General features: G+C 38.3%; 1 protein-coding gene across 1 annotated transcript in view; it reads left to right on the forward strand.

Annotated features, from left to right (window-relative positions):
• The window catches only part of BPIFB1 (BPI fold containing family B member 1), a 35,878-nt gene extending 22,970 nt beyond the window's left edge, over positions 1-12,908 (forward strand). The window contains exons 9-16 of the mRNA XM_074211902.1: positions 46-225; positions 4,041-4,094; positions 8,063-8,221; positions 9,017-9,084; positions 9,253-9,298; positions 10,937-11,000; positions 11,922-11,998; positions 12,700-12,908. Of these exons, the coding sequence (XP_074068003.1) occupies positions 46-225; positions 4,041-4,094; positions 8,063-8,221; positions 9,017-9,084; positions 9,253-9,298; positions 10,937-11,000; positions 11,922-11,998; positions 12,700-12,726 (675 nt within the window). The 3' untranslated portion in view covers positions 12,727-12,908. The remainder of the gene's footprint in view (positions 1-45; positions 226-4,040; positions 4,095-8,062; positions 8,222-9,016; positions 9,085-9,252; positions 9,299-10,936; positions 11,001-11,921; positions 11,999-12,699) is intronic.
• The last annotated feature ends 1,138 nt before the right edge of the window (positions 12,909-14,046 follow it).

Consider the following 14,046-nt stretch of genomic DNA (forward strand, 5'->3'; position numbering starts at 1 on the left):
ACTAAGGTGACCACACAGCTTCCTCTTTCCCATATATTTCTCCAGGCTAATTTGCGGGACAAGGGAGGAAAGCTGATCAAGATCGCCAATGACTCCCAGAGCTCTCTGACAGTGCCCAAGATGGATAGTCTTGAGTTCAGTTTCATAGTGGAACAGGATGTGGTGGGTGCTGTTTTTGGGGTGCTGCTGCCCCCTGGGGAGATGATGGTTCTTCTGGATTCTGTGGTAAGTACAACCTTATGGATTGGCTGTCTATGAGGTATCTCAGAATTTGAAGAGACTTAAAGAACATCCAGACCAACTTCCCATCTGATAAAAGAACAGAAGCATTAATGAAGCACCTATTAAGCATATTGCAAATATTATCTCATTTGATCCTCACAACAACCCAAGTAGATAAATGCTATTATGAACCCCACTTTCCATTTTTAAGAAATTGGGGCAAGGTCATACAGCTAGTATCTTGAGACTCCAGATCCAGTATTCTATTCCCTGTTTTTTTACACAACCCCCCTCTAAAGTTTCCTCCATTGTGAAAGGAAGTGAAAATCTCCTACAATATTTTATCCATCCTTCACCTAACCTCCATCCACATAGATGCTACCCTAATTTCAGGCTCTTATCACATCTCACCCAGAATATAATAGTCTCCTCATTGGGTTTTTGACTCCAGTGTCTTCTCTCTTCAATCCTGCACACAGTTACCAAAGTATTTTTTTTTTTGAAAACAGTCTCAGTCATGTCACTCACCTGCTCAAGAATCTTCAGTGGTTGCTTCTTTCCTCTAGGATGAAATTCAAACTCCTCCACTTGACATTTAAAATTCTTTATAATCTGACTCCAATCTACCTTTTCAGTCTTATTGCCTATTACTCTCCCTGCATTCCAACCAAACTTCAGCTTCTGTTGCTATGCCTTTGCAAAGACTGCCCTCAGAAATCCATCTTTCTTACCTCAGCATACTGGAATCCTTAGCTCCATTCAAAGCTCTTCTTAAGTGTTACTTTCCTTATTTTTCTGTCATTAGACTATTTCCTTCACAAATATAGTTCTTTGAATTTATTATGCATATGTTTTCTATTAATTTATCCATCAATGTGCTATGTCATTCCCATCCCTCCAGACTTAATTATCTGAGTTCAGATTTGAATTCATGAGACTGAATCTTCCTGATTCTAAGCCCAGTGCTCTATCTATTAAGGTCAATTAGGTGTCCCTCTACTCCTCTATGTATATTCTCAATCCCATCCTCTCCCATCTTCTCCAGTAGACTCCCTGTTATCATCTTCATTCTCTTTTTCTCTTATCTTCAATGTCTAGTGTCTTCTTCCTTGCTACATACAAATATATCCAAGTCTCTCCCCCACCTTTAATAACTCTTGCTTGATCTTAAATTCATTGCTAGTCATAATCCTATATCTTCTCAGCTAAATTCCCTGAAGAAAGCTATCCTTGCTGCCTTAACTTTCTTTTTTTATTCTCTTCTAAATCTTATATCTCATTTCTGATCTCATTGTTCAATTGAAATTAATCTTTACAAAGTTATTAGGGATATCTTAATTGCCAATTCTAAGGACCTTTTTTTTCAGTTTTCATCCTTTTTTCACATCTCTGCAGCCTTTGGACTGATTGGTGATCTCCTTTTGGATTTATTCTTGCCTATAGGTTACTGCAATATCATCTTCTCTTATTACTCCTCCTGTCTGATCATTTCTCAGTGTTCTTTGCTAATTTTTCATCCATATTACACATGATAGCCACTTTCCAATGCTCTGTCTAGTTCCCCTTCCCTTTCCCTTCTATATTACATCACTTGATGATCTCATCAATCTTCAAGGCTTCAATTCTCATCTCAATGTAGATGATTCAGATTACAAGTGCATATAAATATATATGAACATCTATAGCAATCCATATCATTTCTGTCTTTATATCATATATACATATGTATATATATTTATCTCCAGGCCTATTCTTTCTTCTGAATTACATCCTAAATCATCAATTGTCTTTTGGATATCTTGAATTAGTTGTCCCATGCTCGTTCATGTATCAAACTCAACCAGCACAAAGCAGAAATTATTTTTCCTTTCAATCTTTCCTTTCTTCCAACCTTGCCTATTACTATCTAGACCACTATCATCCAACCCAGAAATCCTGGATCATAACTTGGTATCAGTGTCAAATCCTCACTTTCACTCCTTATTTATTGTTGAATCTTGTTATTTCAACCTTTCCAGCATTCTACCATTATTACTCCTCAGATAGGAGGAGTAATAAGAAAAGATAATATTACAGAAACGTATAGTCAAGAATAAATTTTCTTTTCTCCACTCACACAGTCACCACCATGGTATATAGGCTCTTACCACCTCATACCTCTATTCCTGCAATAGTCTTTTAATGGATTTCAAATTTCAAATATTTCCCCACTGCAGGTCATCCTTCCCTATCTGTCAGTGTGATTTTCCTTAATTATTGATCAAATTATGTAAGTCTCTTACTCAAAAATACTCCAGTCCTTCATTTGGCATTTAAAGTTCTTTGTGACTAAGTCACTTCCTTCCTTTCCACTCTTGCATGTCACGATTCCTTCTTATACATTACTCTTCTTGTTTGACATGGTTCTTCTCTGTACACTCCATAATTCAACTACACTGATCTATGTGCTAGTCTTTACACAGAACACTCCAATCTAGTATCTGAACTCTTGGCCCTAGCTTTCAGCCATCTTAGAATAGTCTCCCTCGTTAGTGCTGTCTCTTCATTTTCCTGACTTCCTACAAGAATTAACTCAAATGGTATATTCTGAAAGAAATTTTTTCCCAAGGTGAGGGGGAATGAGTGAACCTTCATTCTCATCAGAGGTGCTCAGAGAGTAAATAACATACACTCTCAATAGGGTATAGAAATCTATCTTCCCTAAATGAAAAAAGAGAGGAAAGGGATGGTCTCGAGAAAGAGGACAGGGGAAGGGAGGGGGTGCTGTGGGTAATAGAAGAGAGGGAAGATTGTGGGAGAGAGTAGTCAGATACAACACACTTTGGATGAGGGACAGGGTGAAAGGAGAGAGAGAGAATAGAATAAATGGGAGTGGGGAGAAATAGAATGGAGGGAATTACAGTTAACAATAGCAAATGAGGGGAAAATATTGGAGCAGCTTCTCTGATGGACTTATGATAAAGAATGCAACCCATCCCAGAGACAGAGCCGATTGTATATGAACACAGAATGAAGTACACAGTTTTTTTCATCTCACTTTATTTTCCTTGAGGTTTCTCTATCTTTGTATGGGGAAGGGGGATTATGTTTACTTTTACAATAATATTGTAATAATGTGAAAATAAAATAATTTTTAAAACGTTTTTCCTACTGTCCTCAGCTCTAGTTCCCCCTCCTCTGTGATTACCTGGTATTTACTCTGTCTATATTTTGTCCATACCTATTTAGAGCTATGCTATCTTGCTCATTATATAATGTGGGCTCCTCCAAAGCCAGGAGTGTTGTTTGACCTTTTTAGGATCTCCTTGGAGCTTAGTACAATGCACAACATATAGTGTTTCATAAATGCTTGTTGACTGTCTGATCATTGGGCTATAAAGGATGCACCAGAACTTCACAATTTTACCTTGAATTGGTGGCATGTGTAAGCAGCATGACCAAGTATGCCATAAAGAGTATTCATGTTCATATATGATTTGAATCAGTCTTTGAGCTACCTTCTAACACTTATCCTGTGAGTTATCTCTAGCTCCAAGAATGGGGAACTGTCCAGAAAACTATCTTCCTAACTTCTTTGTAACTGAGAAAAATGGATTTTTTATTATTCATATTCCATTCAATTTCAATTCATCCATTAATTTGATATTGCCATAAATTTAAATATTGATTATATCTTAGAGAATCTCACCCTTCCACCACCATTTTATTGATGAGGAAATTGAAACCCTGAGAGGGGAAGGAACTTTCCTAAGGTCTCACAGTAGTAGAGCAGTTTTCTATTATCACTCAACCTCTCTTTATTCTTTCTTTATCCTTAGCTTGCTGAGATTGCTCATCAAATGAAATCAGTTCTCAATAAAATCAACCCAAAGGTCAGTCTATTCTCTATATTATTTTCTATAACTCTTAAGTGTCTGTCTGTCTGCATTTGCATCAGGATAGTATTAGTTCAAGGAGCCCAGGGACAAATCAATACTCCCTGTCTGAGAGAGCTTTTTGTTGGACTATTTGCTGCTATATTCTCTAGACTCAGTATCTCTTCAGTTCCTGGATATCTGCCTCCTTCTCCAAAAGCATTACTGTCCTCTAGAGTAACAGTTCATAGAAAGAACAGAATCAAATCAGTCTAATCTTTGCTGAGTGGTATGACAAAAATGAGACCATGGATGCATGAGGAATCATTATAAAAACTGGTGATGTTTAGCTAAGGTAGGAAAGGAATATAGGAAAGACTTTAGGAACACTTGATCAGTGATGTACAATTTTGGAAGGGTTATAATGGAGAAGAAGGAGGTTTGTACTAAGTGAGGTTGAAATTAGGAGCAGAATAGTTTGAAGAAGTGACAAAGGATAGCAGATATTGGCTCCAAAAATTAAAACACTCCCCTTATTGTAACCCTGAGAAGTAAGTAGTATTAATAAAGTATTATCTCCATTTTTATAGTTGAGAAGATTAAGGCTTAGAAAAGAGTGAATGAGTGTGTGTATGTGTTGAGGATGGAGGAAAAAGACTTTTAACCAAAGTCATATAATGACTAGCATTTATATAGGACTTTAAGATTTACAAAGAACTAGCATGAAAATTGGTGGATCAATCCAGGATGCAATCCTAGGCCTTTTTTTGAACTGTATCATAATGATGGGTACTGAATAGGTGTTAGGTTAGTCTTCCCTTCCCAAAAAATGCAAAGTGGTGACCCTCTTCCCTCCCTCCTCTAGGTAATTATAATCCTAAGGCTTTAATCTTAGCTGGAATATATGGCAGCATTCAAAGCAAATTTCCATTAATAATGGGAAGGAGGAGGCACCTAGGTGGCACAGTGGATAAAGTACATACCCTGGAGTCAGGAGGACCTGAGCTCAAATGTGGTCTCAGATACTTAATAATTGCCTAGCTGTGTGACCTTGGGCAAGTCACTTAATCCTATTACCCTTAAATAAAAATTATTTAAAAAATAATGGGAAGGAAAGGGTCTCTGGTAGGACAGGGTAGTTAGGGGACTTAGCTGGCATAGGAAGAGTTTTCTCATAGTGAAAAGTGGATTTGGAGACCCCTTCCTTTCCTTATAATCTGGAGGTAAGGAATGATGTAGAAAATTTTATTTCCTAGTGGAGGTTCCCAGGGTCGTCTTTGTGAGCACAAATCCTTCTATCTAGGCTGAAACCTCAAATGGAAAAGGCAAAGGATTAGGAATAAACCCAACTTTACTTCAACTATTTTTGTTTTGTTTTTTTCTTTTCTTTCTTTTTTTATTTTAAGGTTTTTGCAAGGCAAATGGGGTTAAGTGGCTTGCCCAAGGCCATACAGCTAGGTAATTATTAAGTGTCTGAGACAGGATTTGAACCCAGGTACTCCTGACTCCAGGGCCGGTGATTTATTCACTGTGCCACCTAGCTGCCCCTTGCTTTGTTTTTTTTCAATTAGAATGAAAGGGTTTGATCCTAAAAGAATTCTTAGAACATAGAATATCAGAACTATAAAAGATTATAAAGATCATTTAGTCCAATCCTTTCATTCTACAGATAAGGAAACTGAGGCCCAGAGAAAGGAGATTACTTGTCCAGGGATACAGCTGGAGAGCTGAAATTGAAACTAATTTCCTTCAATCCTAAACCAAGTGTCCTTTCCATAATAAGCAAGCTTGTTTTTTATTTGTTTTTATTCCCTGTCTAGAAACCAAAGACAACAGATTTACAAATGCAATAAGTTGAGGTTTTCAGATGGGAGAGCAGCAGTTAATTAAGTTTTACCTCTAGAAATAGTTTTGGGATTGAGGGGAGAGAGGAAGGAGAAGGAGTGTTTGGTAGTATCCATGCAATAGATCAAGAATTAGCTATAGTTTCCAAACCAGTAGAGAAAATAAAAAATTCTCCAGAACCAGTGCCTTATTTTACAATTTTCCCCTAATCTTACTCCCTCCTTCCACACCCCCCCCACAGAAGGCAATCTGCCAGTCTTTACACATTGTTTCCACAGTATACATTGATCCAAATTGAATTTGATGAGAGAGAAATCATATCCTTAAGGAAGAAACAAAGTATAAGAGATAGCAATATCAGACAATAAGATTCCAGGTTTTTTTTTCCTAAATTAAAATTAATAGTCCTTGGTCTTTGTTCAAACTCCACAGTTCTTTCTCTGGATACAGATGGTATTCTCCATTGCAGACAGCCCCAAATTGTCCCTGAATATTGCACTGATGAAATAAGCATGTCCATCAAGGTTAATCATCACCCCCATGTTGCTGTTAGGTTATACAGTATTTTTTTTTTGGTTCTGCCCATCTCATTCAGCATCAGTTCATGCAAATCCCTCCAGGCTTCCCTGAATTCCCATCCCTCCTGGTTTCTAATAGAACAATAGTGTTCTACATACATATATCACAGTTTGCTAAGCCATTCCCCAATTGAAGGACATTTACTTGATTTCCAATTCTTTGCCACCACAAACAGGGCTGCTATGAATATTTTTGTACAAGTGATGTTTTTACCCTTTTTCATGATCTCTTCAGTGTATAGACCCAGTAGTGGTATTGCTGGATCAAAGGGTATGAGCATTTTTGTTGCCCTTTGGGTGTAGTTACAAATTTCTCTCCAGAAAGGTTGGATGAGTTCAAGCTCCATCAACAATGTAAAAGTGTCCTAGATTTCCCACAACCCTTCCAACAATGGTCATATTGGCCAGTCTGAGAGGTGTGAGGTGGTACCTCAGAGATACTTTAATTTGCATTTCTCTAATAAGTAATAATTTAGGGCAATTTTTCATATGACTATGGATTGCTTTGATCTCCTCATCTGTAAATTGCCTTTGGATATACTCCGACCATTTGTCAATTGGGAATGGCTTTCTTTAGAAAAAATTTGACTCAGTTCGTGTATTTTAGAAATGAGTCCTTTGTCAGAAACATTAGTTGCAAAGATTGTTTCCCAGTTTTTACTACATTTCTTTTGAGCTTGGTTACAGTGGTTTTGTCTGTGCAAAAGCTTTTTAATATAATATAATTGAAATCATCTAGTTTGTTTTAGTGATGTTCTCCATCTCTTCCTCAGTCATAAACTGCTCCCCTTTCCATAGATCTGACAGATAATCTAGTCCATGATCTTGTAGTTTGCTTATAGTATTTTTTTTATGTCTAAATCCTGTAACCATTTTGATCTTATCTTGGTTTAGGGTGTGAGGTGTGGGTATAATCTAAGTTTCTTCCATACTAACTTCCAATTTTCCCATCAGTTTTTATCGAAGACAGAATTTTTATCCCAATAGCTGAACTCTTTGGGTTTATCAAACAGCAGACTACTATAATAGTTTCCGGCTGTTGCACCTAGTCTATTCCACTGGTCCACCACTCTATTTCTTAGTCAATACCAGACAATTTTGATGACTGAAGCTTTATGATATAATACAATATAATTCAGTGCCTTATTTTTCCCAAATCTTGCAAGTCAATTCCTTATATTTACCCACAGTTTATTTTCTTTGTCCTTGAGTTATAAGCCTATATCCTCCCCTCAAAAGAAAAAAAAAAGGTGATGCTTCCAGGTTTGCTTCAAGTGATTCAGGTCCAGAGTCACATGAGATTTGGGTCTTTTGTCCTTATGAAACCCTACTCTGAGTTTCACTTTCCACAACTGCAAAATGGAAATAATCATATCCTTGTCCTTAATTCCTCAGTGAAGGTATCCAATGAGAGAATTTTTAGAAAAATTAAAGTTCTTCTATGTGACCTTAGGCAAGTCATTTATCCTCCAGGTTCTAATTGATTCATTCCTCACAGGGTTGTTGTGAAGGGCTATAAAAACTGAAGATTCTAGTTGTGCATGTATTATTATCATTATTCAGGCTTCTGTACAGTTGGGACCAACTCAGATTGTGAAGATCTTAACCCAGGAACCTCCAGAGATCATCTTGAAAGCTAACAGTGCCAGGATGGCTCAGCTGATTGTATTTGAGGTGTTTGCTACCAATCAAGCCACCCGGCCTCTTTTCACTCTGGGCATTGTAAGTAGTTTGGCCATTAGCCATCATCATCTCAGAGCCCCTCAGTAAAGTCAGAAAAGTCTTCCATGGGTTCCTAGCACATTGGCATTGGGAGGGACTTAAGAACAAAGAACATAAAATGTCAGAGCAAGAAGGAACATCCATAACATATAGAGCCAGAAAAGGAAGTTGGAAGCCATCTAGTTCAACCCACTCATTTTAGAGATAAGGAAACTAGGACTCAAGGATGCTGGGTGACTTCTAATATCACTCAGATAAGCAGAGATGTGAAGGATCTTGGAGTATAGACTGATCGAGCTTGAGGGAGACATGAGAGGTCAACAATCCACTCCTGTAATTTGACAAATAAGGAAATTGAAATACAAAGTAAAAAGATTTGCTCAGTCATGTAGGCAGTAAGTAGCAGAAGTATTCAAACTCAGATCTTTGACTTTGAATCTAAAGTTCTTTTTGTTTTACTCCTCTCCAAAATTCCCCTAAGACCAATTAGTTCATTTAAAGACAGGACAGGAACTGACTTTGATTTGGTACTTGAACTTTTTAATTTATTTCTGTCTCTTATAGAAGCTGTCCCCTGTCCCCTGAGCTCCTCGAGCTCCTATTTTTAAAAATTTGCTTTCACTCAGGGTATCCAACTTTTCAGGTCAAATCATGGTAATTTGGGGGTGACTAGGTGGCTCTTAATAATTACCTAACTGTGTAGCCTTGGGCAAACCACTTAACCCCATTGCCTTGCAAAAAAAAAAAAAACCAAAAAGAGAAAAAAAGAAATCGTGCTAACTTTTTTTTTAACAGGAAGCAAGTTCTGAAGGTCAATTCTATACTGAAGGAAACAGACTCTTTTTCAATCTTGAAGGAATCAGGTAAAAGCACAAAATACCATTTTCATTCATTTATTCATCCAATGAACCTTTGTTAAATTACTTTTTTTCTGTAAATCACTCTATATTAGGTATTGAGGGTTACTGGAAATTTAAATTAGTCAGTTATTGCCCTAAAAGATCATCCTGATGTTGGCTCTTCTATTACAGCTCTGATCAAATCCATTTGATGAACTCGGGAACGGGCTTGTTCAGTGTAAGTCTTTGATTTATTCAGTTTAAGTCCAACTCCATCAGAGGCTGGAGTGTGAGAACCTAGACTGGAGTCAGAGGGAAAATGGACTCATTCAAGGAAAAGACAGAAGTCTCAATGATTTGTTTAAGATAAGCTCTCCCCAGACAACATCATGACCCATTCACTTCAGGTCCTGGGAACAAGTATCTGGATTAATTCCCTTCCACACCAAGTCCTGAGGGTTGACCCTTGCCTGAATGCTGTGAGCTGGAAGAAACAAAAGTACTTCTCCTTGGATAGGATTTTAGGTTTGAATTTTGTGAACCATTGTCTGTCTTCTCCACTTAAAATGAAAATTATGGACCACTGAACCTGGAATGAGTCTTAGAAGTCATCTGATTAAGTTTTTATAAGTCAATTCCAGGTTCTGGACTTATCAGGTCAAACAATAGTGATTTCTAACCTGTGGGAAGTGAGTGCTGATAGTCAGTTTTATATCTAGGATCACTTTTATGCTACTCTATAGAGTGGAGAGGGAAAGTTAAGGTAGGGAAAAACTGAGACCCAGATAAAGTTATTTGTGTAAGGTAACATATACCCAAGTCAAGTGTACCCAAATGTTGGGATTTGAATCCAGAATTCCTGTCTCCCAGGATAGGGCTTTTCCCAACCTCCCCAAATTGGCTCAAACTGTTCATGTAGATTTTGTCTCAGCTGGTCTCATTCTTCTTTGGGTCACAATGACACTGATGCTAAAATGAAGATATAGAGATCTGGACATCACTGTCTTCTCCCTTAAATATCACTTAGTGTCTTTTTTTAAACCTGCAATTCACTTATATACTATCTCCAATATTGTAGCTATAGTTAGAGATTGTAGATCTCTAAGCACTCTGACAGTCTATATACTCTAAGTCTTTGATTCCAAGGACATTTCAATGCAATTCAGTGAACTTAAGGGCAACATGTGGTTGACCCTGGGTTGCACAAATATGCTTGATGACATGGCCTCTGCCTTTTAAGGATCTTACAGCCTCTTAATGAAGATACCATTTGTGTACCAATAAACATTTACACAATCGAGTGTGGTGAGGACAAAAGAGGACCCAATTCACAGTCTATGCAAAAACTAAGGAGGAATGAGTTTTCTTCAACTGGAGAGCACTCAGAGCCTTGGGGAGGTGGGGGGGGCGACAATATTTGAGCTAGGACAATCAAGGAAAGGATTTACAGATGTTTCTTCTCCTGGGTTGGACTCCTGGACAGAATCTCTTTTTAAGCCCTACCTATTTGCCAGGGTCATTGTTATGATGCAGGAAGTTTAACAAAGCCTATGATGGAGCCCCTTTCTGTTCTCTCCCTTTTTGCCCTGGGACTACCATGAAAGATTCCTAACCTCCCTCCCAACAGTAGCAATGTACTAACTTTCACATATGAAGGTAATCATCTCACTCACCAGAGGATATAAGATTTCAGTCATTTCTTTTAGCAGTAGGGATAAGTTTCTCTGGTTCATCCACTCTCCCTCCCCCCTCTCACAAATCCCTTGTACACATTCATTCTCACCTGTTTCTCCTCAGACTAACTAAAGCCTACAAGTCTATGGAGGAGAAACCCTGATTCAGCAAGAGTGTAAAGCTTCATTTTTCTTTGTTGCAGCCTGAACTTATGGGTACCGTGATAAATGAAATCTTACTCTCAGTGCTGTTGCCAAACCAGAACGGTAAGCAGAATCAATCAAGATGGTCAGAGGAGGAGGAGCAACCAACCTATCATGGCCAAGATAGGCAGAGAAGGCTTCCTGGAGGAGGCAGGATGTTAACTGGACCTTGAAAGAAAGGGTCGAGTTAGAAAGAAAGTGGGAGCAGTGGGAAGGGAACATCTCCAGTAATGACCAGGAGGTGAGAATGTATCTATGATGGTTGTAGGTCATTGGGAAGACTCAACTAGGGGATTGGTAGGGAAGTAGGTAGAACCTAAACCTGAAAATAAATTGATGAAGAGAGAATGTATCAAATTATGATCAGTCTCAAATGCCCATCAATATCTGTTAAATGTAGATTGTCCATAAAACCTTATCCTAGGTGTTAGGGGGATAAAAAGTATTAAAATAAAATATAGTTCTTATCCTTATAGAACTTAGTTTATCATGGAACAAAATACAAACTTAGATAACTGCAATTTGTAATATTTATTATATAAGTGCATTAGAGGGTTAAACAAGATTCTAAATGACATTTAAAGAATATATATTTTATGAAAGGAAAGGGCAAAGGGGAGATCAGAGACATGCCTAGAAAATATGCATTTGAATTGGGTTTTAAAGGAGGGGTAGGAATACCACATTAGAAAAGGGAGAGGAAGATTTCATAAGGAATAGATCAAACAAGAGCAGAGGATTTTAACCTGTAAGCCATGGAGAGCTATCAAGGGGTTTGGAACAAAAGAAAGGTGGTACCTTTCTCTAAAGCTGCCCAAAGGCATGAATAGGGAGAGAAGGGCCCTAGGAGGAGGCCCAAGTTGGTGAGAGTGAGATTACCTCCACTGTGGAGCTTTCAGGGCCTGCCTAAGAAGCCTAGATTCCTAAAATTCAAATGGTGCACTCCTGAGGATGGCCATCTTCAACACTTGTGCTTTGTTTAAGGTATATTGAGAAATGGAATTCCCTTGTACATCTTTAAGGAGTCTGGATTTGATGAAGTGAAAGTGATTCCTATCCAGGTGAGTAATACATTCTGGCAGTCTCTGATCTTGTTGCTTTAGATAGACTTTATGTGAAGGGGAAAAAGTATTGAACTTGGAGGCATAGAAGGAAAGTCACTTGCCCAGAGTCACACAGTAAATCTGAGACCAGTATGTAGTACTCTGAATTCCTAAATTAAATCAATAAATATTAAACCTCTATAATGTGGAGTCACTCCGCTAAGTGCTGGAAATACAAATACAAATAAAAACAAAGACAGTTTCTTCCCTCAATGAGCTTATAATTGAATAGGGGAAGATGATTAATAATAATATTAAGCATAAACTTTTATATATCTAGTTGGTTGGCTGGTTGGTTCTTGTCCTTCATTATTGAAGATCAAAATGACATCACTAAGTTAGAGGCAAATTACATTGTGTCCAACTGTCCCTGATCAGACCAATATGAACTTTGTATCAAAGTACAAAAGAGTAGCTACAGGAGGGTGGAGAGACCTTTTGCCATTTGAGGATGAGCCTCAACGGTTCAAAGAGGCCAGAAGGCTGTTTTCTCTTGTTTTTAGCCATAGTGATTCTTAGTGGCAATCTGCTAAAGCACAGAGAATTGTATTTCATGCAGATGGAGCAAATACTTCCACCAATAAATTCATAGATCTCTACTGTGTGTGCTAGATAAAGTCTTCTTATTCAGCATATTGGTTTGATTTATCCTTTTACAGGGTGCACTCCTGTTCACTCCAGCCTAATTCTAAAATATCTGCCACTCCTGGCTCAGCAGACCCATGGATAAAAGAAAGTCAGAGCAAATGGAAATGGCAGGAGGAGAGATCACCACATTTATTCCTAAATAGAGGGGAGCTGAGAGTGGGAGAATACAAGAACTTCCTATTCTGTAGCTGCTCTAGCTTTTCAATAAATATGTCTGTTTCTGCACTGGTGGCATTGTTTAACTTTTCCTAGAAGACAGGTGGGTCTGGGGTCTGCATCAGTTTAGCTGATTTAATTTCTCTCCAAGCTCTGTTGACTCTGTCTTGGCTGCAGCTGTGGGAATGATCTCTGAATGAAAAGTACAGGATGTTGATGTTGGCAGCACTGTGTCATGCATGGACAGAAAACTTAATGAATAGATCCAAGAGGTTTAGTCTTCCACTAAATATGTGACCTTCAGCAAATCACTTTATCATCTGGAGTCTCTATAAAGATGAATGCACTGAACTAGATGATCTCTAAGGTTTTTCTCAAGGCATTCTAAATTGCTATTCTTAGACCCTCCCAGTTCCTCCAAAAGTTGTGGTCTGGGTCCTGGGGCCACCTCTGACATTGAGGATTCTAGGATCAAAGGAAACATTCAGGTTCTCTGATTGGACCTAGCTGACATCTCTTTCAACCTAACATTTTTCATCAAAACCCCAATTCAGTATAGAAAAACAGGAAGATCTTTATTTTTAAAGATGTTTATCTTTTCTTTTTGAGAATAGTGCATAATCTTCCTTCCCCCTTGAATTTCTGTGACCTCTTTCTTCCATGGATGATAATACATTGCATACCCACAAAACATGTTTCTAAGTCTCAGAGCTAAAATTAAAAATTTGTGTCCTTGGGCAAAGAAGGTATCTTTAGTTAAAGAGGCACAGGGCACCCCCTGTCATATAGGATGGGGAAGAAGCTTACCCTGTCAAGGATAACCATCAGATGGCTTCCAGACCTTCCAGACCTTAATCACTGCTGAACAATGTCTAGCCAGTTCAAAGGTCTCAAGGGTATATGTGAATGTGTGTATGGAGAGGGGGAGATATGAGGAAGAGATCTGAGATATTTGACACATCTCCCTACCTCTCTTCCTGCCCTGCCCCCCAACTGCCATGTTGGCAAAGAGGCAATATGCCAAACACTTATCTCTCTTCCTGCTAGTGGTGAGTGAAGTCTGGCCTGGTCAGAGGGGAGGAGAAATGGCAAAGGGCCAGTTTCTTCTACTGAAGTACAAAGAAAGTTCAATTTGGAGCATGAGCTAGCATTCCTGATCTGGAGCCAAGTGAGTGTGTGCCTACCCTCATGGTCTCAATAGC

The sequence above is a fragment of the Macrotis lagotis genome, chromosome 1 (assembly GCF_037893015.1).
Source record: "Macrotis lagotis isolate mMagLag1 chromosome 1, bilby.v1.9.chrom.fasta, whole genome shotgun sequence".
NCBI classification, from domain to species: Eukaryota; Metazoa; Chordata; class Mammalia; order Peramelemorphia; family Peramelidae; genus Macrotis; species Macrotis lagotis.